The sequence below is a fragment of the Thunnus thynnus genome, chromosome 6 (assembly GCF_963924715.1).
Source record: "Thunnus thynnus chromosome 6, fThuThy2.1, whole genome shotgun sequence".
Classification (NCBI taxonomy): domain Eukaryota; kingdom Metazoa; phylum Chordata; class Actinopteri; order Scombriformes; family Scombridae; genus Thunnus; species Thunnus thynnus.
The window spans coordinates 32013188-32039070 of record NC_089522.1 but is presented as its reverse complement, the minus strand read 5'-3'; the positions used below and the strand labels follow the sequence as shown (position 1 = coordinate 32039070).

Sequence of the window (25883 nt, the reverse complement as noted above, 5' to 3'; positions counted from 1 at the left end):
AAAAATATGCATCTCAGTTTACCAGAGTTCAACGTAACAGTCGAAACTAAAAGCTATTCAGTTTACTGTGAAATGAAACTGAGATAATCAGCAAATTCACACATTAGAGAAGCTGGAGGTTACTCTTAAAAAAAAAAGAGATTAACTATCAAAATAGTTTCAATTTCATTTTCTGACGATCAATTAATGGACTAATCAATATGTTTTGTTCTAGTTTGTCCTCTTTGTGTATTTTGTGATTTATCTTACACAGCTGCTGTAACGCTGTCGTTTCCCTTTGAGATGAATAAAATACTCTCTTTAAAAAAACATTAGAGGAAAGTCTGAAAAGTTAAATAGAATTTTGTGCAGCAGAGTAAAGCAGCAACTAATGATTATTTTCTCATTTAATTGATCCTTTTTTTTTTTTTTTTTAAATCTTTAACACATCAGAAAATAGTGAGAAATGTGTAGCTCAGTTTGCCAGAGTTCAAGTTAACATCCAAAACTGTTTACTGTGAAATGAAACTGAGAAAATCAGCAAATTCACACATTGGGGAAGCTGGATTTTAGCATTTCTCTCTTTTAAGATTACTCAAAAAAAAAAAAAAAGATTATTATCAAAATAGTTGCAGATTAATTTTCTATTGATCAATTAAAGAATCGTATGTTTTCTTCTAGTTCTTCTGTCTTTGTCTTTGTGATCTTACACGGCTGCTGTAACAGTAATTTCCCTTTGAAATTAATAAAGTACTTTATCTAACTATGTATCTGTTTATCTCTCGACCCCTCACATTCATCCTGCGACTCCTCGCTGGGGTCTCGACCCCAAGATTGGGAACCACCGTGTGTGCGTATGTGTGTGTGTGTGTGTGTGTGTGTGTGATGATGATGATGAAGCTGCAGGTGGAGGTGAAGCAGCAGGAACAGGAAGTGAGCAGCTGAGGAAACTGGGCCACACACACACACACACACAATGTACACACAGACACGCAGGTTCGACTCCAGCCTGAAGCGCTGACTGACACACACACACACACACATACACACACAGCTGCCTTGCTCAGCAGCACCTGGGCAGCTTCCTGCTAATGAGGGTAACCGCCTGTTAAAGCTATCTGACAGGGGGGCGTGGAGGGGGGGGCATATAACGGGATGTGTGCATGTGAATGGGGAGGGGAGTAACCCGGGTTATTTAACAGCAGATATAAACACTCAGCCTGACTTCTCTGTTCTTCATCACATGAAAACACGCTCAGTGTTTGGCTAACGAGCTAGCAGCCTGTTAGCTTCCCGCCTGTCTGACGGAGGCGGGTGGAAACAGCGCCGGTGACCGGAGCTCGAGTGTTTCTGACGGACACCGCACCGCCGACCCGCCGGCCTGACTTCCCGGGGAGTTGTGTGGAAGTCACAGCGGCTCAGCGGCGCACGGAGAGCGGGCTAAGCTACAGCTAACGTCCGTCCCTGCGCTCCGGCTACAGCAGCAGCTAAACTACAGACTTAGCAGTAAGTTGGTGACGTATTCCCGCTAACCCCGCTCCGCCGAGACAGGCCGGGGTAAAAATCAACGCACTTTTACTTCAATAAAACACACGACAGAAAAAGCTTGGCGGCGGTCGGAGGCGGCGGCAGCGGCGGCGCTTTAACGGAGGATAAAATGTAAAAACCTCACTTACAGTCTCTCCTCTCCGCTCTCCACGGCGGCCATTTTTATTTAAATAAATAATTTTATATTAAAAAAAAAGCCTCCAAACATCTCTGCTCCCTCCTGCTGCACCCCGCCCCCTCCGACTCCATTTCCAACCGATCAAATACCGCGAGATCTACACGAAGATGACTGCAGCGCAGCGCAGGGGCGGTGTAATACCGCGAGATGTGAACTCAGAGAGGGTCATACTGAGACGTTCGGGATCGGCTCTGAAATCTGTAAAAATAACAACTAAGAAATCTGTTTTTTACACAAAAATTTTAATGAGCACAAATAGTTCAAAAAACAAACAAACCAGTAAATATTGGCTCACCGATACAGAATGAAAACATTAAAATCAGCAAAATTAATATGGTTAAATATGCTTTGATAAAACAATAAATAAATAAAATGTCCAAAATATAATTAACAGAAAATAAATTATGATAGAAAAGATATTTAAGTAGTACAGTGGTGTTTGTTGATACCTTCACCTGCTGCTACCAACATTTACACTAAAAACGATACATCATCAAACATATAACACAAAATAAAGCATAATAACAAATAAAACATTTTTCTCAAAAGAGGGGTACAGCGTAACATTACAACATTGCATGAGAGTAATATACCTCACTGACTAGAATATAATAATACTAATAATAAACTTTATTTATATACTTAGCACCTTCACACAAAGGGTTTTGCAAAGGGAAAACAAAATGAAATCAATTTAAAAAAAAAAAAAAAAAAACCCTCAAAATACAATAAAATAAGATAAAAACTATAAAATAAACAAATAAAATCCAAAACATAGGCAAGTGGAACTGGAACGTAAAACGTAACTTAATAATTAATATATAACCTTGATCTGTTTTGTAAGAGAGGCCAGCAGAGAGAGACAAAACAAACAGAAGTAGATTCAGCATCGGGCACAATCACAGACACTAAACAGACTTGATGTTAAAAGTTTAAAATCAGTTAGTGTGATGAGAATCTGCCAAATCATAACCACACTGAAATACATCCATATTCAACCAAAGCCATTAAAAAAAACGACACATACACAATAAAACAGTGACGTAACTTCACAGACGGCCATAAAATGATCTTCTTGTGCCGCCTGTCGTTAGTGTTTTTATCTCAGTGTGTCTGATTGTCACATTCGCTTTTGTGTGTAAAATGTGCAGCTGTGTGTTGCTAAAGTTCAAAGGTTCAACATGTGGACTCAGTACTGACACATGCGGGTAACCAATTGTGTAAAAAAAACAACAACAAAAAAAAAAAACACCTTATAAAGGGAATTTATCAGTTTTGGTGACATCAGTTGTGAGTCACACACACACATACTGAACTAATGGTGCATTCGGGCATTCCTCAAAAAAAACCACAAAGTCACATCAAGATTTGGTAAAAAGGAAGGAAAGTGTGTGTGTGTAATGGGAATGTCCCTATTGCACACACACACACACCCTCATATGTTTGTGTGTGTGCTGATGCGTGATGTCAGACTACAGTAAGAACTTCAAACTTGCCATGCCACTGTTGGAACGAGGAAATAACAGCTTCAGTCAAAACTGAGAGAAAGTCCTCATTCGCTACTTCCTCTAAAAAAATAACAGTCAAACATTTACTTCAACCAAGGAGCCGAATTACAATCAATCAATACATAAACACACAGCACGCAGCACGTTCTGTTAGGAACTATTTATCTCTGGATTCAGAGTCAGTAGAGGAAAAGGATGAAAGACTGAATGTCAGATAAGATCAACTTTATTGTCCTCTTAGGGATTTTCTTCTTGTTGCTGCATCACAGAGTTTTCATCTCCAGATATACTTACGTACGTTACTCAGCAGCATCTTTACAATCATTCAAACACACATGCAAAAACAACAAAAACAAACATGCAGCTTTCTAATTATTCATTCATTCAACCTTTATTTAAACAGGGAGCTCCAGTGTCTTTGGCATGAATGCTCTGTTTACACTGGACAATAAAAAAAAGTGTCACAAAGCAAAAACAAAGATTAAAACTTAAAATCTGCTAATAAGAAACTGGAATGTAGCGGTTAAAGAATAAGAATAAAGCAGCTTTAAATACATTTGAAGGCATCAATACTTCACTCAGATCTGACCGCAGCAGCTGCAGGTGTTGTCAGATCAGCCAAAGAGACAGCTGATGCAGTTTCACATCCTGCTACAGTCGGTTCTAGTCGAGCGGAGCAAAAACATTTCACGAGTCCTGAAACCGACAGAAACGTTTCTACAGTGTGATACTGATTTATGAAACTCTGATAACGATATATTTGTAATTTCTGTTCACACACCCCCATTTTTTCCTGAAGCGCAGTAATTTGTAAATAACAGTGTAACAATTAGAGCTGCAGCTGATGATTATCTTCATTATTGACTAATCTGCGGATTCATTTCTCAATTAGTCAATGTCAATTAATCATTAAGACTATGAAATGTTAAAAAAATAGTAAAAATGGCATTTACAATCTCTGAAGCCACAGTGACGTCTATAATGTGCTTGTTTTATCTGACCAAGAGTCCAAAATGTTAAAATATTCAATTAACTGTCATTTTTAATAAAGAAAAAAAAACCAACAAATCTCCACGTTTGAGAAGCTAGAAGTAGAGGAAAATTTGGCATTTTTGCTTGAAATTACTGAAATAATGAATCAGTTATCAAATATGGCTGACGATTAATTTTTTGACAATCGACTCATCAATTAATCGAGTAATCGTTGCAGTTCTAATAACAACACAGCAGAATCAGATAGTTATTTACAGTATAATGGCCTAAATGTGCTTTATGAGCATATATACTTACATATAATACTAATTATCAATAATAATATTAATACGTATATCTATAGATATGTAAAGAAGAAAAATAATTCTTAAAAGGTTTCCAGTTCTTCCACTCACATTAATGAGTATCATATTTCTATTATTTTCATTATCAATTAATCTGTTGATGATTTTCTCGATTAATCAATGAGTCATTTAGTCTATAAAATGTCAAAAAAAGTTGATCACTATCTCCCAAACCCCAAGATGACGTCATCAAATGTCTTGTTTCGTCCACAACCTAAAGATATTCAGTTTGCTGTCATAGAAACCAGAAAATATTCACAGAAGCTGAAATCAGATAATTTGTAATTTTTTCTCTAAAAAATGACTCTAAATGATAAATTGATAATGGTGTTAACATGTCAGATATTTTCTTTGTGAGATTATCTATATTTGGAGTAGGATAAACGCTGGGATATTATTTATTTTGGGATTTAACAAATTAATAAGATGTAGGTAGATGCAACTTCCATCAGAAACTGTCGTGCTTAATGATTTAAAATACATTTATTTAGCTCTTGGAGAAATCGTTAAAGTCTCCCTCCACTCAAAAATGTGTTTTTCTTCTTGTTCCTTCAGTTGGATGTTTGAGCTTCGCTGTGCTGAATGATGTATGTGCAGAGTTTAACACCAGAAGGCTGTTTTCACATCCATCCGCTAAAAAAGGAAAGTTTCTCTGTGCTCATTAGAAAATCCGATTTTTAGGGGCGGGCCTACGAGCAGGATTTGTCACATCACATTGACTGAAAATAAATATGGACGACACGTCCCCACTTCCTGCTACTATGCAAAAGTGAAGCCAATATATCTCTTTCTGGGAGCTGCTATTATAAGAGCTGGATATCGGACTAAAAATGGCGCCCATTCAGTCCTGTAGGAATTGCTCAGCTGGCACATATGCCAAAATAAAGTGTCTAGCTTCCAGGTTTGCTTCCGCGTTGTGCGGCCCACTGAATATGCGCAGTAGTCTTTCCCGCTCGGCCCATAGACTTTACATTGTGGTGACGTCACAGATTTTTAAATCACTTTTATTGGCTCGATGAAAGTTTTACAAATATAAAACCTCCATGGATCAAAAGTTCATAATAGAAAGAGTCATAATTGACCTTGTTTGAAGTTCAAGGGGTCCTGTCAGCAGTTTTACAGATATCTCTTTTACAATGGTGGTCTATGGGGGAAAATGCTTTTAGGGCTGCAGGGGGATTTTTTGCTGCAATACCCCAAGTGGCCACTGGGAAAAAATTTGCTACGAGGCTGAGCAGCGGAGACCTATCCAGCTCAAACATCTTTGGGAAAAATTTATTTGATTTGATTTTTTAGTTTTAGAGAAGGAGTAGATCTAATTTGAAGGATTTTAACAAAATAATTGAACTTTTTGATGTTGAAAAAACACATCAGACACATATTATTATTCAAAGTAGAGTATTTTATACATATCTTTAAACATTTCTGCAGGGGATCTTTAAGTATTTCATTTTTGTGCTTTGGATGAAATCATAACACAAGCTTTTATTTTTGAAGACACAGAACCGGAAGCGGTTCTTATTGCAGTGAGCTTGTAAACGCAGTGGGCGGAAGAAGCAGAGGAGTTGAACTTCACTCAGAGTTGATTTTTTTCATGAAAAGATGTCCGGAGGAGACCTCAGAGGACAGTTTTTGTACAACCTGCCGTCCTCCGTCCTCTGGGAGTTCTGCAAGGTCATGGACGGACTGTCAGACCTGGACTGGACCGGTTTCGGTGAGTCAGAACCAGAACTCAGACTGTCTGCTAACTGCTAACGGCTAACATGAAGCTGGAGGGAGAGTCTGTGTGTCTATGAAAGAAATATTAACATCATTTAAGTATTCGCAGTAAAACGTGCTTAAAGTATTAAAATAAAAGTCGTGGTTTGGGTCGTCTGACTGATAATGTTAACTTAACGTATAATATTTTTATCACTGGCAGCAGCCACAACAGTAATAAGCTGTTTATAAACCCAAAGGGGGACCAGCAAGGGTCCTTGGGGGGGTTCCAGGGGGTCCTTAGGAAAAAGGGGAATCATTTATTTTCACTATAGTTCATCCATAAGTGACACAGTGACAGAATGTGTTACTGTTCTGGTCCTGGGTTTCATACACTTTCTGTAATAAACATAAAAGTAAAAATCTTAATAGATGATGGGGGGGGGGGGGGTGGCACTGGGACAAAATCTTATCAGATGGGGGCCTATGGTCTAATTTGTGTCAGTTTATGGGTCCATGTGAAAACGTTTGAGAACCACTGATTTAATGATGTCATAGATAACAATCAGTGGCAGACTCAGGCTGTCTGAGTGGCACGGGTGAAAAAAATATAAAGGGCACCTGATATGTTCAATGGGCCCCACAGCTGTATTAAAAAGTACTTTTTAAACATTTATTTTGCAAATATCTCTGTAATAAAAAACAGGGAATGTGTAACATTTTAAATGTTTATTTCTCAAATACATCTGTAGCTAAAACACAGAACTATTAACATTTTGAGAATTAGCTGCTTTGAGGTGTCTTGTCAGAGAAGCAAGAACGGTGGAATGAAAGGAGAATTATTTTGGCTCATTTGTGGTGAGTGTGATGTCACGTGCCACAAGATCAGAGCTGATAGTGATACCATGTGCACTCGGGTCCGTTCAGATCCATTCGGGTATTGGACACATTGACATATAGACTCGCGACAGTAAAAGGAGATTTCCGCAGGTCCCGAGTTCCTCAGAAATAAGTGGACCTGTGAACTCTATGCAAGACTACGCAGTCGTGTAGTTTCCTGAGAGGACAAGTAGCAGTTTCTAAACTACTTCTCATTAGGAGAATGAGGCCAAACGCTTGTGGCGGGCAAAGAAAGACCAGCATTTCACAATGGATGACTGGAAATAGTTCTATTTACTGATTTTGAGATTTATAGCGTTTTACATCCAAACATCATAAGTTTGGATGTAAAACAATATCACAGTGTATCAAACCCACAGTGAAACACGGTGGTGGGAATGTTCCAGTCTGCAGGTGTTTTGCCTGCTCTGGAGTTGGACACCTGCACCGAATTGACTGCACCCTGACCAAAGAGAAGAAGCTTTGCATTCTTCAGAGACACGCTGGAGCCTCTGGTTTGCATCTTAGTGGAGAAGGATTCATACTGGCGCAGGATAACGACCCCAAACACACCTCAAAACTTCGTCACATGACCTCAACCCCATTGAACATTTATGGGGGCACCTTGACATCTGAGAACGCCAAGCGCTTTCAAATTAAAATGGTGCTTTATCGGCGCGAATGTCACAACAACAATACGGTCAAAGCACCAAGAATCAATGAAACAGAATAACATTAACGCAACATTAAGATTGTGTGTGTGTGTGTGTGTGTGTGTGTGTGTGTAGGGTGGTGTGGTGGGGGTGGGGGGTTTCAGACGAAAGACCAGCTAATTAGGGACGAACGCTGAGTACCCAGTTTGGAAAAAGCAGATTTTTTGGGTCAGTGGTTAGGGTTACAGTCAGGGGAGTAGTGGTTATGGTAAGTCTCCAGGAAATTAATGTAGGTCTATTCATATACTTAGTGTCTTACTAAGCTGACGTGTAATTCTGCCTTTTAATTTGTTGTCATTTGTTTGTTTTTTTGTCATATGTTGTCATGTTATTGTCATTTTTTTTCTTGATTATAGTTTAATATGCTGCTGTAATGTAAGTAAATGTGTGAGTGTGAGTGAATGCTTTTAATTTTTTGAGAGTTCATTACAGAGCTGAATGTGGTAAAGTAAATGTTCCTTATCCGGTTGAATGTTAAACATCGTGGGAGGAAGTGCATCTCTGTCTCATCCCCTCACCTGACCACATACTCTGTTCTCTCTTTCGGTTGCCATGATTTTTTTGTGTCGTCCTTTTTTCTCGATTTGCTAATTTGTGGTCACTGAAGCTGTACTTGGTGAGGATCTGTCTCTGCTTTCTATCTCTGACAGCAGAGAGATATTCTGCCAACTCATATAATCTACTGTAGCTTTTAGTTTCTTCTTTCCAATGGTTCCTAGAGAAGTTGTCCGACCCGACATGGGTCCGTGAGGCCACGTCAGCTCAAGTGCATGCTGTCATTAAAACAAAAGGGGGGGACATACCAAATAATAAAATATCCTGAAATTCATTCAACTTTTTACTGAAAGCTGATATTATCATTTGTATTGAAAAAAAATTACATTGGAAACAAATGCAAAATAGAAGCATCCTGACTAGTGGTGTCAGACTTGTGGACTCCGCTATACATCATTCTACACATTGAAGATCAAACATCCGTCTTCTTGTCGTTTCCTCTGAACATTGCTTTGAAGTGGTGTTAGAAATGTGCGTCATGTGGAGTAAGTGTCTCTCTGTGTTGGTATATTTCAGACACACATTTATCTTCCACCTGGCAGTGCGTGAACGTACACTCAAGACTTCCAGAAGTGTGGGTGTTGGCACTGCCATCATCCCTACTTAACTAACTCCACTAGTCTTTATATAATATTGATTGAATAAACTTTATTCGGTGTTCTGAAATCATTTGTAAACAGAGTTTGATTTAAAATACTGTCTGTCTATCTGTCTGTCTGTCTGTCGTAGCCTCAGAAGTCCTTAAAGATCAGACGGACGTGCGATACGCTGAGAGGAGGACGAGGCGGACCGACTGGGTGATGAGCAAATGGGCGAACATGAACGGTCGTGTCGGGGAGCTGCTCGACCTGTTGGAGCGTCTCCGGCTGTTGTACCCCCGAGACCTCATCCTGGGCGGTGAGTTCACTTCTCTGACCTCTGACTTCTGACTAGAGGACGTTTTATGAAATATTAAAAAATTCATTATTTCTACATCCAGCAGTTACGGAGCAACATTGTCATTAATTTAAAGTCGTGTTTCTGTCCAATATTCACTCTCTTTTAGCTTCTGTTTTTGTTCTCTACCAACTCCTGAGGGAAATATCTGGCTCTTTAGCTGCTAAACGCTCCACTATGTTCACCAGTTAGTCTACAGCTAACTGTGTCTGTTTGGTGTTTGGCCCAAAACGACGCTATGAGAGCGCTGAGAGTGAAATCAAAACAGATAAACAATGAGCTGAAACTCGCTATAAAGCTCCGTTAAAGCCGAGAGGAGCCGCAGAGTCACTGATAATCCTCTGTAGGTTCATCACTACGAGCCACGACCAACACGTTACACACTGACAGATCAGACATTTTTATTATTAAAAATGTCAATTATAGCCGCTTTAAAAGGAAACAATCAAAGAACAGTTCAATCAGCTGTTGTCTCACAGCGTCCTGATGTCATTTCTCTCTGTGATCAGCGCGTTTCTCACGTCATGTCATTAAATAACTTTATTTACAGACAGTTAATTAATATTTATTTATTCATTTCATTTGTAAGTGACTTGTAATACAAACAGTAAAACTAGTTCTGTCTTTTAATGAATGATATTTTTCTTGCTGTAATTAGTGAGATAGAGACAGTTATTAAACAACCCAGCTGTTGTGTGTGTGTGTGACGCTGCTGCTCTCATGTCTGCGGATTCACAGAAAGGTGAGAAGTGTTGAACCGAGCTGCTCTGACCTCTGACTGCTGCGGTTAAAGATGTAGGATAATGACTAAACGTGTCTGTATGAAACTACAACATATCATAACAGATCAGCAGCAGCAGCAGCAGCTCAAACGTGTTCCTGATGCACAAAGAAAATCACTTTAATAAACTATAAAAGTGACTAAAACCGCAGGTGAAACATGACACTCATGTTGGCTGTTATAGGAGGTCTGGATTGTTCTGTATCGTCGCGGTAGAGTGAATTAAGTGTATGAAAGAAAAGAAAAAAACACAAGTAATTATGTTTTTATAGCCTGAAGTACCGACTCTGAACATCCTGATTCACGTACACGTGTCAATAATCCGCAAACGTGTTTCCAGTCTGTCGTTACACATGAAAAAAGTCAACAAAACAACTTTACGAGAAATGTTTCTGCTTAACAACACACACTTCAGAAATGTCTCCTGTGGACATTTAAACCAAGCAGCAGCCAAAAACATCGTGAGTCAGAAATTAAAGGCCGCTGGCTGCTCCAACTGACTCCCATTCAAAAAGCATCAACTTTTCTCTAGAAATACCAAGTTAGTCATATGTTTTTGTCTCAATCTGTAAATTCAGGCCCTCTGATAAAGTATGCTGGTGGTCATTTTGGAAATTATTGCTCCGTTCATAAGATTTGAAGACTTATAGTAGCTTTGATGTCTGCTGTGTGGGTGTTGATTGACAGCTGTGATTGACAGTTTGCTCACTCTGAGTTCAACTATTATCACAATATTTCACTAAGTTTAATGTGACTTGATTATGACACCCACATTATGATAGCCTAAGTATGATAGCCTGTTCCCAGCTAGCTAGCGTTAGCTTGGCTCTGAGGTAGCGGCGCGTGTTTCCAGAGCGTCCTGGCTCCCGTCACACCTCGCTGCGTCCATCTTTATATACAGTCTGTAATTTAAACAACTCGGTCAGCTGATTGATTGATGGTAACTGAATCTGTCTCTCTGTCTGTCTGCAGGGGCGTCCAGTATGATGTCTCCCCCTCTTCCTCCCGCTCGTCCTCCACCGTCTGTCTCACCCTCTCAGTTCAACCGTCCTCCCCCGTCGGTCTCTCCCTCTCAGTTCGATCATCCTCCCAAACCATCTGTGGCCACGCCCACTCAGACCACCTGTAAACTCAGCCCGACAGGTAAACACACACACACACACACACACACACACACACACACACACATACACACTCAAGGCACAAAATTAGCACCAGCTACCAGCCAAATGCTTGTAAAAATATGCTAGTTGGTGTTAGATTTGATTCACTCACCTGCCAAAAAAACAATGGTGATCTATTGAGTGGCTGGTAAAAATTGATCAGTCACTTGCCATTTGGCCAGTGGACAAAAAAGTGATTTTTGCTCCCTGCACACACTCATCTGTACCTCTATCCTTGTGAAAGCATAATGCATTCCCTCGCTTCTCAACCTTTTTTTTTTTGTGACCAACGTATTGCTTTTCCTCCCCCATGTAGTTTGGTAAGAGATAAAGACACGTAACACAAAAGGAATCATCATACAAAGATTATAAACTCAGATTAGATGTATCAGCATTTCAGGTCATAGCCTTTACATCATCAGAGCAACTCAAACAACATGAGGTGAATTGTAACACATTTCTCAGGTGTGGCTGATGTGTGAAAACCATAACATATCTTGAGATGTGATAAAAAGCCGTTACTTCAAAACACCCCTGCCCTCATTTCAGATAAATAATCTTCGTCCTGTGTGCCTTCTTATGAACTTCCTTTTACAAATGATTTTTAGTAGCTGATTTGCTACTGAAGTTTTTTTTTCTCATCCTGTGTTAGAAGAAACAGTCATTACCACAGAAACTGAAGGTGTTATCGCAGACTTTTGATCGCAGTTAAGTTTTAGTGACGAGTCTGCCGCTGACTGATTCATATTTAAAGATAAAAGTAAACAAAATGTCACCGGTGAAACTGATCTTTCACCCAGTCGGCTACCAGTTGTTATTTATTCAGGAAACAATCGTTTTAGGGAAGCGTAGAGAGAGTAAATATGGGTGGATAAAACATGTGACGCACATTCTATATATAGACTTATATTACTTCCATCAACAACGGGCTGCTTCTGTGTTATTGCCACAATAAGTTTAAATTGTTAAGATTATGTTTAAAGATGCTTTTAGCAATAATCATATTGTATTGGATGCCTGTTTTATTGGAGAAGGCAAATCATATGCAGCAAAGTACGTACCCTAAAAATAACCACGTTGCACAGCGGACGTAACACTTATTATTCCAAAAAGAGACTTGACTTGGACTTGCATAAAATCACTTTGACCAAGTACTTTTATACTTTTACTTCAATTCAATTCAATTTTATTTAAAGTGTAGAATCACCATGCAGTTAAAAGGACAACATACAGCGATCAATTTTACAATAATAACAATTAAAAGTGAAACAACCACATTAAAAACATCAATGTTAAATAGATGTTAAAAGGTGATAGGCCCGGCTAAGTTTTAGGGGAGGCTGTAATGTATAGAATAAAGGTAAGTCTTCAGTCTTGCTTTAAAGATTTTAACTGAACGTGCTTCTTTAACATGTAATGGAAGGCCGTTCCAGAGATAAGGGGACACGGTAGGCAAATGCTCTGAAGCCAACTGATTTTTTTTTTTTGTTAAATGAAGGAATTACCAGGAGACCAGCATTGAGAGAGCGCAGAGGGCGTGCTGGTGTAATTAGCTCTGATAGGTAAGGTGGTGCAAGTCCATGCAAGGCCTTATAAGTTAAAAGAAGAACCCTAAAATTAGCTCTAGCTTGCACCGGTAACCAGTGAAGAGAGGCCAGATATCTTGCTTAATTTTTACTTTTACTTGAGCAATTTTTTTATGTGAGTAATTGTACTTTTCCTTGAGTAAAAGTTTTCAGTACTCTACCCACCACTGGTTATTACAGACCCCTGAACTAACCACAGACTGTTATTGTTAACTATTATTTTCACGTCATTCATTTTTAATTTTTTTTTTTTTACATATTTCTTTACTTATTTTTCTTTACAAATATGACACGTAATATGTGAATGTGACCCACGTGAATGAAATCATGATGAGAAAGAAAACGATGTGTTCTGTGTTCATTAGATGAAGGAGGAGGAAGACCATTACCCAGACCTGCCCCGCCCCCCTCCAGTCTGCACTCTAACGTACACCGACGTCCCCAGGTAATACACATACAATAATCAATAAATAACCAATAATTAGCACAAATGGGTCACTTCACAAATACATAAAATTTACTACTAAATACTACTTCTGCTAATAGTGATACTTATGATGATGAAAATAATAATAATAATAAGATGATGATGATGATGTCATCCCTCCAGACCCCCCCAGTGTTTGAGGACAGCGGGGCGATGTGCTGGTTGTATGAAGAGGTGTACGCTGGGACGGATGGGTTCTCTCCCGCCCGGCAGGTGGGGGAGGGGGGGTTTGGCATCGTGTACAGAGCGACTCTGAGGAACACTGACTGCGCCGTCAAGAGACTCAGACAGGTCAGCCAATCACAGCACAGATCAGAAATCACTCATTGTGACTGGGTGGAGCCAAACGGATGAGAGAGAAAAGTATTTCTGTTAAAGATGAACTGATATGATGCACAAGATGGTCATCAGAGCGGATAATCTGATCATAGATTGGCCACATGTGACTGATCCATAAATACAGTTTATTAATCAGTGATGTTATGAAGTCACAGAGAGCTGCCGACTGTTTTTATCTCCACAGCGTCTCTGAACTCATGTTAACTTCATTAAAAATCCCATTGAGCTCCACACAGCTTTACTGGGTTTATATCTGGGAGAAACAGAGTGCTGATAGCAGAGAAAAAGTTTCTGTTACACAAACCTTTTGCTTTTTTTCTTCTGAAAGTCTTTGAAACAATTTGAGTAAGTAGTTTTTTCAACTGATCTATATTGTTGTTGTTGTAGGATTGTCCGTTGGACTGGACTCTGCTGAAGGAGAGCTTCAAGACTGAAGTGGAGAAACTCTCAAAGTGAGTATCATCGCAGACCATCAGCCGAGTTAGAGCTCACTCATAGCAGAATTGATAAAAACACAAATTTTAGCCCAAAATCTGTTCATTTCAATGGAATTTGTGTTGAGTTCAACTTTGCAAACTTTGCAGTTCACCCTGTTGACCAATAACAAACCTGTGAGTGAACGGAGAGCTGGAGAATACAAAGTGGAGGAAGTTAACGTAGCTTATTAGCTGTGTGTTTTACTGAAGGGTTAGGGGGTTAGGGTTAGGGGGTTAGGGTTAGGGTGTTGGGGTTAGGGTGTTAGGGTTAGGGTTATGGGGTTAGGGTGTTGGGGTTAGGGTGTTAGGGTTAGGGTTATGGGGTTAGGGTGTTGGGGTTAGGGTGTTAGGGTTAGGGGTAGGGTTAGGGTGTTGAGGTTAGGGTGTTAGGGTTAGGGGTAGGGTAGGGTTAGGGTGTTAGGGGTAGGATTAGGGTGTTGGGGGTAGGGTTAGGGTGTTAGGGTTAGGGGTAGGATTAGGGTGTTGGGGGTAGGATTAGGGTGTTAGGGGTAGGATTAGGGTGTTAGGGGTAGGATTAGGGTGTTGGGGGTAGGATTAGGGTGTTGGGGTAGGGTTAGGGTGTTAGGGTTAGGGTGTTGGGGTAGGGTAGGGTTAGGGGGTTAGGTTTAGGGGTAGGGTTAGAGTGTTAGGGTTAGGTGTAGGGGTTAGGGGTAGGGGTAGGGTGTTAGGGTTAGGGTAGGGTTAGGGTGTTAGGGGTAGGGGTAGGGTGTTAGAGTTAGGGGTAGGGTAGGGTTAGGGGTAGGGTTAGGGTGTTAGGGTTAGGGTGTTAGGGGTAGGGGTAGGGTGTTAGGGGTAGGGTTAGGGTGTTAGGGTTAGGGGTAGGGTAAGGTTAGGGTGTTAGGGTTAGGGGTAGGGTAGGGTTAGGGGTAGGGTTAGGGTGTTAGGGTTAGGGGTAGGGTAGAGTTAGGGTGTTAGGGTTAGGGGTAGGGTAGGGTTAGGGTGTTAGGGTTAGGGGTAGGGTTAGGGTAGGGTTAGGGTGTTAGGGGTAGGGGTAGGGTGTTAGAGTTAGGGGTAGGGTAGGGTTAGGGTGTTAGGGTTAGGGGTAGGGTTAGGGGTAGGGTTAGGGTGTTAGGGTTAGGGTGTTAGGGGTAGGGGTAGGGTGTTAGAGTTAGGGGGTTAGGGTTTAAACTGCTTCACAACAGAGAAACAATCAGGAGATGATACAGTTTTAGTGAAACGTTTTAACTTATTGTCCAGTTAGTGACTTGCAAGCAGGAAGCGTCGGGTCTGAAAAGTGAAGCCAAAGAGGAAGTGACTTAAACCTGCATTCTCTCTAATCTCACTTGATTTATTATATAACACTTCCCTAATGAGTTTATGGTCTCAATCACTAGTTTCTTCTCTTCTTCAATACATCATGATGTTCATTTTGGTAATTACGGTCCCATTTAGAGTAAAATAGATGATAAAGCAGGCTATGCGTTAGGGTGTGGCTACCTTGTGATTGACGAGTCGCTGCCTCGGTGGTGCGTGAGGTGCTGTAGTTGGACCCTGAGGAGCTCCTCCGCAGCTCCAGGCTCTCGTCCAAATATGGTCAACTCTCATCACTTCTGGCTCCAAAAAACCAAGATGGCGACGGTCAAAATGCTAGACTCGAGGCTTCAAAACAGGAGTCCACAAACCAGTGTGTGACATCAGTGGCCACGTCCATTATTTTTATACAGTCTATGGTGACCAGTAACACTAGTTACCAGGTAGCATCACCAAACTAAAACCTTACTAAAGTATTCAAACAACGGTAAATAAATGCAAAAACAGTAGATAAAGTCCAAGTAAAAACACCTGAACTGTAATGTGTCACATGATAAATACAGTGTAAGAGTCATGTGATACTCTGATACCACTCTGTTTAGCAACAATACATGTTTTTATTCACCAATAAACTCCTGAAGCTTCTTCTTTGCTGTTCTTTCTATTACTGTGAAGTTACTGTCGGGGAAACTCAACATTTCCTGCATAGATTTTTCACAGTAAAAGCTTACCGCGTGTTTGTGCTCTTCAGGTTCAGACATCCGAACATCGTAGATCTGCTGGGTTTCAGTGAGGGACAAGGATCAATGTGTCTGATCTACAGCTACATGGAGAACCGATCACTGGAGGACCAACTACACAACGTAAGACACACACACACACACACACACACACACACACACACACACACACGCTTTGTATGTTGCCAGATGTTATACATTTTTTTAACCTGATGTGACATATGTATTTCTGTGTTTGTGTGTAGGAATGTAGCACCCTCTCCTGGTTTCAGAGGGTCAGTATTGTTAAAGGAGCATCAAAAGCTCTGGAGTTCCTCCACTTGCCTCCTGGCGGTCACAAACCTGTCATCCACGGAGACGTGAAGAGGTCAACATCTCATTACATCACAACACGACATGACATGACCATGACATGACATCTCCTGCTCTGTTTCATGCTCTCTGAATGTCTCCTGGAAGCAGACAGTTTGCAGCAGGACCTCAGTATCTCTGTCTTCTGTGTATTTGTGTTGCAGTTCAAACATCCTGTTGGACACCCACTTGGTGGCAAAGCTGGCGGATTTCGGTCTGGCTCGGTTCGCGTCTCACGGCTCGTCAGGGCGCACGGCGGGTAAGACGACCTCAGTCGGTAAAACGGAGACGGTGAGAGGAACGCTGGCGTACCTACCAGATGAATACGTGAGGAACGGTGAGCTGGGGACTGCCGTGGACGTCTACAGCTTCGGAGTGGTGAGACACTGCAGGGACTGATGGGGAAGTCTGTTAGTTTATCAAAGACAAAGAGGAAATGACAGGATATGGTCTTCAAAAAGCCAAAACAGAAAGCCAAAAGCCTCTCCAGGGGGGGAATGGAGGGTTATAGGTGGGGCAAAGATAAAGATTAAATTTAGGTTTAATCACATTGAACGACAGACTTAAGCTGATTTGAGTTTGTGAAGTATTCAGGCAGTTACATTTTATTAAATACGGTGGATATATCAGAGTTTTCCTGTCGTTATTACAAGCTGGAGGTGAACATTGTTTACAAGATGTCTGACCTGACCTGTACCTGTAGCTCCCTCCAGTAACTACGAGCACAACTGTTCTTTGGTTTGTCTGATGGTTTAATTCTAAGTTCACCAGATCAGGATCACCCAGAATTGTCCCATCGTGAAAGCTATCAAATAAATAGATAAACATAAAGGAAATTAACGTAGTGATACATTCCTTGTCTCGTTTTCCTGTCCTTGCATTAACAGATTCTTGGCATAACTATCTGCCTAAATATACACTGACATTTAGTAAACAGCAAACATTGATGTAAATGTTGTACAAAGACACATATTCACTTGTTGCACACATGACATATAAAATAACAATGAAAGGAAATATGTACTGTGCACAGTGCTTCTTGCCTCTTGTTACATTAGAGAGAAGTTTTCTTAATTTCATCATATTTCTCAAGTACATCATATCGCCGTCATCAACCCCTTTCACAACTTTATAGCTAACTTAGGCTACGTTCATATTACACACTGAAGATTGTTTTGACTCCAAGTGACTCAGATGTGATGTTTTTCACAGAAGTGAAAGTAAACCAAGTAAGCCTCTTGCACATGCTGTCTTAGACTCATATCCGATTTCTGGCTGCTTGACCTCCGTCACAACGGTCACATCATAGATTATGTGGCTTTATTTTTTTAACATCTTGCTCCTTCACACATATCGCCCATCATCATCAATCAGTGTCTTCACCTCACAACCCAGTAAAAATAAACATGGAGGAGAGCAACAGCAGCGACGGGGGTCGATGGAGAGACGAGGAAGTTTCACATTTATTGGACATTTATGGAGACGCTTCTGTTCAAGTCAAACTGGCAGGAACTTATCGTAACCTTATCTTGCATGCACGTAGCTCACATTTCAGTTACAAATATGAACCATCAACGCAAAAAGATGAGATCTGACTAAAATATCAGAATTGAGCATTAAGGCCTATAATGTGAACACAGCCTTAAACACCTTGGAAAAAAATGTGGTACGTGACAGTGCCCACGCCCTCTCTCCCCTGGAACTGAGTTTCATCAACTACCATTGCCTCACGTTGTGGTAACTGTAAACATTACAGTAACAGATATGATGTAATAATTTGCCGTCAGCTACAGTACCCATCCCTAATGATGTCATCATGCCATGTCATCCTTTTACAAAGCCCTTAAAGTCCCAAAAGGGGGTATTTTTTTTTTTAAATCTTGTGGGCATAAGTTATTATCTTATGCGTACAAAAATCATTATCTTGAGGGAACAGGTTAATATCTGTACAGTAAAGGCATGATAGGCTTTGAACACCACGGGTGTAAGTCGCGTTTATAGCTTTTAATAGTTTGTTGATTTCTCAAGTATGTTAGAAACATGGCGGCGTTCATTGCTCTACTTGAATAGTCCATTTGCTATGTTTTTTACAGAACCCCTAAAGTCCCAAAAGGTGGTATTTTTTTATGTTGTGCGCACAAGATAATAACTCGTTCCCACAAGATATTAAGTTGACGCACAAGATAAAAAACAAGATCCTGAGGTTTCTATTGTCAGGAGTTTGTCTTAAGCATCAGTAGGAGATTTTTATGTAATATGATATTTGAACGTGTGTGTTTCAGGTGTTGTTGGAGGTCCTGACCGGTCGTCGAGCTCTGGAGAGAGACGTGAAGTCAGGAGATATTTACCTGGTGAGAACACTCGCACGCTGACATGCAAATTAGAAGTTTAACAGGCTTCAATAACAATCAGAACAATAAGTGAAACATTCATGTTCACGTTCGGTTTGTTCTGGTTCTGGTTCTGTAGAAGAATCTGGTGGGCGAGATTCAGGACAGTCCGAATGGTTCGACTGAAGCAGAGTGGAGGAAACATCTGGACCACCGGCTGATGTCAGGTCAGCGCCTTGTGTTTGTATACCGGTGTTATGTGTCTTTATGTGTTCTCTGCAGCTGTTGTATTAATGGTGCTGTCAACAGGTGGCGCTGCAGAGCCTGCTGACTGTATGAAGATGGTGGCTCTGGCCTGCAGGTGTCTGGACAGGAGGAAGAAGAGACCACCAATGACTGAGGTCAGACACACTGTTAATTTGTTTTGAAGCATGATGTCCTGTCTGTCCAGAGACACATCTCCATAAACTACTAGATCTTAAACACATTATCTGCCAATATTTCTGCTCCCCAGAGGATAAACCCTGTAGATTTTAATGACCCCGTGAACTTTCCTGTAGCGTCACTTTCAGGACAAACTTTGCATTTTTATGTCCACTATAATTGGCCTGTTGCTACATCATTTATTTGAACTAACATGTTATTTTCCTTTTGTATAAATAAACCCAACTTTCCAGTCCCTCAGCCAAAATATTTGTGCCCTGATGAAAGCTGAAGTTTTGACTCTAACAGTTTTTCACAAATCTGCTGTAGATAACAAAATAAATCCCAGTGAATATCAGCTTGTTCCACAGCAGGAGAGGCATTAAAACCATGGTGCACCCTGCTGTTTCAACTCTGTGTGCTGCTGGAATGAAGTCTAATAAACCCACCAGAAATTACATTTTAATGTGTGAATTCTAACATTGTTTCAATTCCTCAAATTTAGCCTGTTGGACCAGAACACATTTCTTCACAAACATAAACCAGTGGCAGTTTAAATGCTGCATTATTGCCATTTCTTTTCTTTGAAACAACCATAATGAAGCTGCTGTTGTTTATCATGTGTGGATAACCAGTAAAGTACGTCTTTAGTCTCACAGTGATACACAGAACATATATTCGTTACGTATGAGTAATTTTTAGACAAATGAGGATTAAAATAAACTCTGTCAGCCCTCACTGATGACAAACATGACATCAGATACAATCCTAAACCGAATCTATTTTATTCTTGTTGTCAGATTGTTTTCGGTCAATCGGTATGAAAAATGACCTTTTAAAAGGGCCACATCATTTTTATTAGGAATTAGTTCAAATGGGGACATAATTACAATTCAAAAGTCAAGTTTGCGATTTAATCTTTAAGTTAAGGTCGCACATTGTGACAGTTTGAAAATATTTTGTGGCTAAATGTACAGCGATAATCAATTTAATCTTAATCGTCATTTTGGAAGTGGTTATGCATTTTCAAACATGAAGATGAAAATTGGATTTATAATATAAATACCAGGCACACTAAATAAAGTGGAATAGGGCTGCAACTAATGATAACTTCCATTATCAATTAATCTGTCGATTATTTTCTCGATCAATGGTTTGGTCTATTAAATATCCAGAAATGATGAAAATGTCGATCACTATTTCCCAAAGCCCAAGGTGACGTCCTCAACAGCCCATAACCCAAAAACATTCAGTTTACTGTCATAGAGGACTAAATAATCCAGAAAATATTCACATTTGAGAAGCTGAAATCAGAGAATTTGGATGTTTTTTCTTAAAAAATGACTCAAAATGATTAATTGATTATCAAAATAGTTGATCAGTAATTTTCAGTCGACTAATCATTGCAGGTGTAAAGTGGAATTTCAGTTACATTACTGGTACATTACCAGGAGTTAAAGGGGCCCGGTGTTCCTCAGGGCTCCTGTTTGGATCCTCCTCTGTTCATCACCTTGATGTTCTCTTCACAGGTATTCAACAAACTTCAGGAGATCCACGACACAGTGAGGAAGACCAACTCCTCCCCCCTCCCTCTGCCCCGCCCTCATCAACACCTATACTCCCAGTCCCTCCCCAGACCCCCCCGCTCCCTGGACTCCATTGTGGGAGATCTGTCTCACCAGCTGTCCACACTGGGACCTCTGGAGGACACCTGCCAGCTCCCCAATTCCTCCTGCTGCCTCGCACCTCCTAACGCGCTCCACTCCTCCTCCTCCCTTCTCCCCATCTCCTCCTCCTCATTCGTCGGCCCGTGTGAAACCGACGAGAGTCGAGGTTTCTCCCAGTACAACCTTCGCTCCCAGTTCTCCCAGTTCAGATCTAATGGGACCAGCTGCAGGTCTCTGTCCCCATCCACCAGAGACCAGTATCATAGTGCAGCCGGGCCCTCAGAGTCCCGGATCAGCCAGCCTTCTGTGCCCACTGAGGACCAGTACAACTTCCCTCCCCAGCCCAGCAGCACCAGTGACAGGACGGAAACCGGGGCCCTCACAGGGGCCACCAGCGGCCCTCAGCAGGGCGTTGCACCAGAACCAGACAGTAGAGGACAGACCACAGCAGGGCAGTGCTGCGCCCCAGAATACCTCTCTCCTGCGGGGTCTCTGCAGTCGTTGTCCCCGGGGCCCTCAGGTAATATTACAACCGTTTAAAGGGTCAGGCTGTGATTTATTCAGGTGATAGTTTACTGATGACCAGGGTCCTGATCTTCAAATGTGGCTTTACTAATTCAGGCTAACATGCAGTTATCAGACTAAAATAATCCTGTGAAGTCTCATCCAGATCATTTGGTTCTTTGAAGGCAGTTTGAGGATTGATATGTTGATCCTGGATGAAGTTATCCTGAATAACGAAGGCAAAATGAGTAGAGAGTTGAAACCATGATCAGCATTCATATGATTGGCTGAGTGCTGGTCATGTGATTGCTGTAAACTTAAGTAGGTGTGTTGGGAACCCTCCCAGCATGCACTGGGGCAATAGATTCTTGGACAGAAGTCTGATTTTCTGTGTGTTTTTTTTTGCTCTTACATTGTGCTCCACAATGTTTCTACTGTTTTCACACTTTCGTCACACACAATGAAACCTTTTAAAAACCGAAGAAAGTAGGTTTGATCGCATGAACAACTTTCAGCAAAGTGAGTTCTGCAGTTAATCTTTTAACACGTTTTGGTGTTAAAAATGTCAAATTAAATGCCACATGTCCTGACTCCACTGGTGCTTTAACAGTCAGACTTGTTTAGATGAGTTTATGTCGTTTTGCTCAGAGTATCCCAAACTAAATTTAAATTCCTTTTTAACGTACAAACTTTTAATTAGTTTCATATTTTATCATGTATGAGTATAGGTTATTAGGGAAAAAAATTAATTTGGATAATTACACCAATAAATCATAATTTTGTCAATAACCTGCATGTTCTCATCTAAAATCATAATTATATCAACATTCTTTCATTTTAAATCTAAGAAAATGAGCCATTTGTATCTGTATCATGTTTGTTGTTCACCCTAAAACGTCTAACTGTCAATAAGATGCACTACAGCAGGTTTGGGCTTAAGGACTTGTTGCTATGACAACAGTTCAATATTAATTTTCAGCAGCTTCGAGGAACCAAAAAATCCAGACTAATGTCAAGTAGTTAACTAATGTCAACAGTTTAATCTGGATAACTCGGTTATTGACGTATGAAGAACCCACAACTTCTCCTTATAAATATAAATGTCTTTCTATAAAACACTTCAACCAAACATCTGAGGTGCTCCAGTGTTTAATGTTGGCTAACACAGTCGAACCAAGACTTTGTGTAAATAAACTACAGTCCAAAATAAACTACTTATCATTATTATTATTATTTAAATCAGTAAATAAATCTGAGAATAACAAAAGGAAACTCAAAGTGTGTGACAGTTTTGTGTCTTCATTGTAACAGACACAGTTAAAAAAAACAACATCGATACAACACACACAGTAAATTCTTAAATAGTGTCCGGTGGTCTTTATTCACCTGGTTGTCAGAGAGGATCAGGCTGCTATTAGAGAGGCCTTTATACCTCTAATTTTCCCTGTTTTTTCAGTAAATACAAACTCCATGTTAACCTCATAAATTCAGTATTAAGTCCATTTTCCACAGCATCATCATGTCTTTACTTTGCCTTTTTACCCTGAACGATTTTAAAATATCATGAATGAAACTCAACACTTCCTCCAGGATCTTCATACTAATTATCTCGCAGCTTTCTCTTTTTATATGTAGGCTTTTAATATGACAAAACATCAGGAAGTGTTAAGTTTGTTTGTAAGGTTTTGTTGTCAGGTCTCTGCACGCTGCAAAAAATCTTCACGTTAGAAAACACCTTTTATCATTTACTGAGTCTGAAAAGTCTTATGCTCTTTAAAGCAGTGGTGAAATCTGCTGGTGTATAAAGATAAAGGCCCTCTCTAGAGCCAGTGTTTGATTTGTCTGTTCTGGGCGACTACTACTGGGTGTAAATTACCTGTCAAAATAGAGATGGACTCCAACAGGATGTGTATTTAACAGGCTAAAACAAAAACTCACCAGTCTGATCAGAGGTTTAGGTGAGAACCATCAGGTTTCGCAGGTTTTAATTGTGTTTCCGTCTGTCTGTCACCAGTCGTCATGAATCCCTGTAAGCAGCGATTGCTGGAGAAGAAGACTCTGTACGAGGAGGGAAGGATTCAGACTCCTGAGCTGCTGTCCTCTGATGACCTCTGTACGTAATGACACACTGAGATATTTTATTTCATTATTTATTTTATTTCATTCCGGTTTTAACTCTGTTCGGTTTATCATATTTTATGTTGTATTTTATCTCGCGTCTCATTTTGTCTCATTATCTCATTATTTTCTCATCATGATTTGATCATACCTTATTTCATATCTCACACATATCTCATTTTACCTCAAACTGGAATCACATGTTTTTATTTTGTTACCTCATCTTACCTCATTTTATCTTGTGATTTCATCTCATGTTAATGTCCACATCTCATTTTCTCACGTCTCATTTTAAATCCTTGTATCTTATTTCTTTTTATCTCATCTCATCTTATATCTTTTTCATTTTCCATCCTGTCTCATCTTGTATCTCATCCCATCTCATCTCATCTACTCTCATTTTTATGTATTTATCTCATTTCATCTCACTATTAACTTTTTTCTTGACTCATTTCATACCTCCCTTCAATCTCATCCCATTTTATGTCATGTCATATATTTTTTATCTGACCTCATGTCACATTTCATTATATCTCATCTCCTCATATCTCACAGTATGTTGTTTCAGCTCGATGTATCGTCTCATCTCATATCTCATATCTCATCTCACATTTCATTTTCTCATCTTATCTCATCTCTCATTCACATATATCCCATGTTGATGTGATTTTATCTCATTTCATCTCACTGAACCTCATCCCATCTCAGATTATATTTTTTCTTGTCTCATTTTATACCTCATATTCGATGTAATCTCGTCTCTCATTGAGTTTTATGCCATCTCACTTCTAATTTTTCTTATTTGTCACGTCTTCATATCTTACAGTATTTTATTCTAACTTGATTTATCATCTCATCTTGTATCTCATCCCATCTCTCATCTCATATCTCATCACATTTTATCTAATTTTATCTCATCTCATCTATCATTTTGTTCAATATCATCCTGTCACATCTTCTTTTTATCTTACCTTATCTCACATCTCATTTTCTCAACTCATCTCTCGTTCACATATATCCCATCTTGCTCCTAATTTTATCTTAATTTCATTTTTTTCAGTTTCATCCAGTCTCATATCTTGTTTTTATCTTACTTCATCTAATTTTTCACGTCATCTCTCGTTCATTTTCTCATGTTTCATGTCCTCATATTACCTCATTGTCCTCATATTTTGTTGTGACTGAACTTACCATCTCATCTCGTATCTCACCACATCTCAACCCACGTCTCATATCTCATCAGACGGAGGGAGGAGTTCAGACGATTTCAGAGGACCGGAAGAGAGCGACGAGCTGGATTACCTCCCTGCTAAACACAACTGACTGCTCCTACTGACCGGTTTGACCGCAGGACATGAGCCAGTCTGCACAGAGCTGAGTCATGTGAGGGGAAACTATTTCTACAGGACCAAAGATGAACTGTTTCAGAGTCTGATTGACTGCACTCAGATAGAGCTGTGAGCTCTTTCTAACTTTTATCACCATGTTTGTAGAATAATCCGTTAAATGTTTTCAAGTTTGATGTTCTCTGCGGTACCACTCATCTAAAAAGCTGGCGTTTTAAGACAGGGTAGTATCTGCCTCCTCACCTCAGCACAAACATTTCTCTTCACTACACTGAAAATCAGCAAGTTTCAACAAATCATACTAAAATCGCAGTAGCGCTCACAACACACCAAACAGTTAGAGCAGCAAAGGATTACATGAAGGTACGACACCCTCATCACACCTGCACTGATATTACATTTCTATCTTTGCCTGGTGATTGAAAACAATCATGTTAACTACGACTATTTATTCAGGTCTGTTTACTTAATTTTTAATTTTACATATATAATATCAAAATGTAATATAATAAATATTTTATGATATGTAATTCCTTGTCACAAAGTGCTAAAACGCCTGAGTTTGTCCTGTTTGCTTTGACACAAAGTCATACATTTTATATTGATGTTAAACATTTTTTTAAAAATTGTAAACTTGATTTTATGTGCCTTGATGATCCAGAAGTGTTTGTAAGAAAATTTTGCTCCCACTTGTAAAATTTGCACTTCAAACCTTTTTCCCCTTTAATTTAATTCATTTATAAATGTGGAACAATTAAAGAACACAGAAATGATGAGATGTTGTGTAAAAAAAAACTGTATTTAACAACATAACACATCACAGACATGTAAAAGGAAAAAACGCCCAGAAGTATTTCTGTAACCATCCAGAGGAAGTTTCCTACAGAATAAAAGTTTTTTTTATTTTTATTTTTATTTTTACAGAGATAACACAAATGTCCACATCAGAAATAAAAAATCTTAATATTG

General features: G+C 39.8%; 2 protein-coding genes across 4 annotated transcripts in view; one reads left to right on the top strand and one right to left on the bottom strand.

The window, feature by feature from the left end:
• mecp2 (methyl CpG binding protein 2) overlaps positions 1–1792 on the bottom strand; it is a 17865-nt gene extending 16073 nt beyond the window's left edge. The window contains exon 1 of the mRNA XM_067593422.1: positions 1656–1792. Coding sequence (XP_067449523.1) covers positions 1656–1687 — 32 coding nt within the window. The 5' untranslated portion in view covers positions 1688–1792. The remainder of the gene's footprint in view (positions 1–1655) is intronic.
• irak1 (interleukin-1 receptor-associated kinase 1) lies at positions 1121–25883 on the top strand. Of its 3 annotated transcripts, none has more exons than XM_067593423.1 (16): positions 1121–1485; positions 6048–6264; positions 9125–9292; positions 11085–11255; positions 13227–13306; positions 13472–13639; positions 14075–14139; positions 16187–16298; positions 16421–16542; positions 16691–16904; positions 18809–18877; positions 18996–19083; positions 19166–19257; positions 20809–21466; positions 23465–23563; positions 24812–25883. In XM_067593423.1, the coding sequence occupies exons 2-16, from the start codon at positions 6153–6155 to the stop codon at positions 24889–24891; spliced, it is 2298 nt and encodes a 765-aa protein (XP_067449524.1). In that variant the 5' UTR covers positions 1121–1485; positions 6048–6152; the 3' UTR covers positions 24892–25883. The 3 variants fall into 3 exon arrangements, with proteins under 3 accessions (XP_067449524.1, XP_067449525.1, XP_067449526.1); XM_067593424.1 differs by having other exon boundaries at positions 1122–1485; positions 6153–6264; XM_067593425.1 differs by lacking the exon at positions 6048–6264 and having other exon boundaries at positions 1123–1485.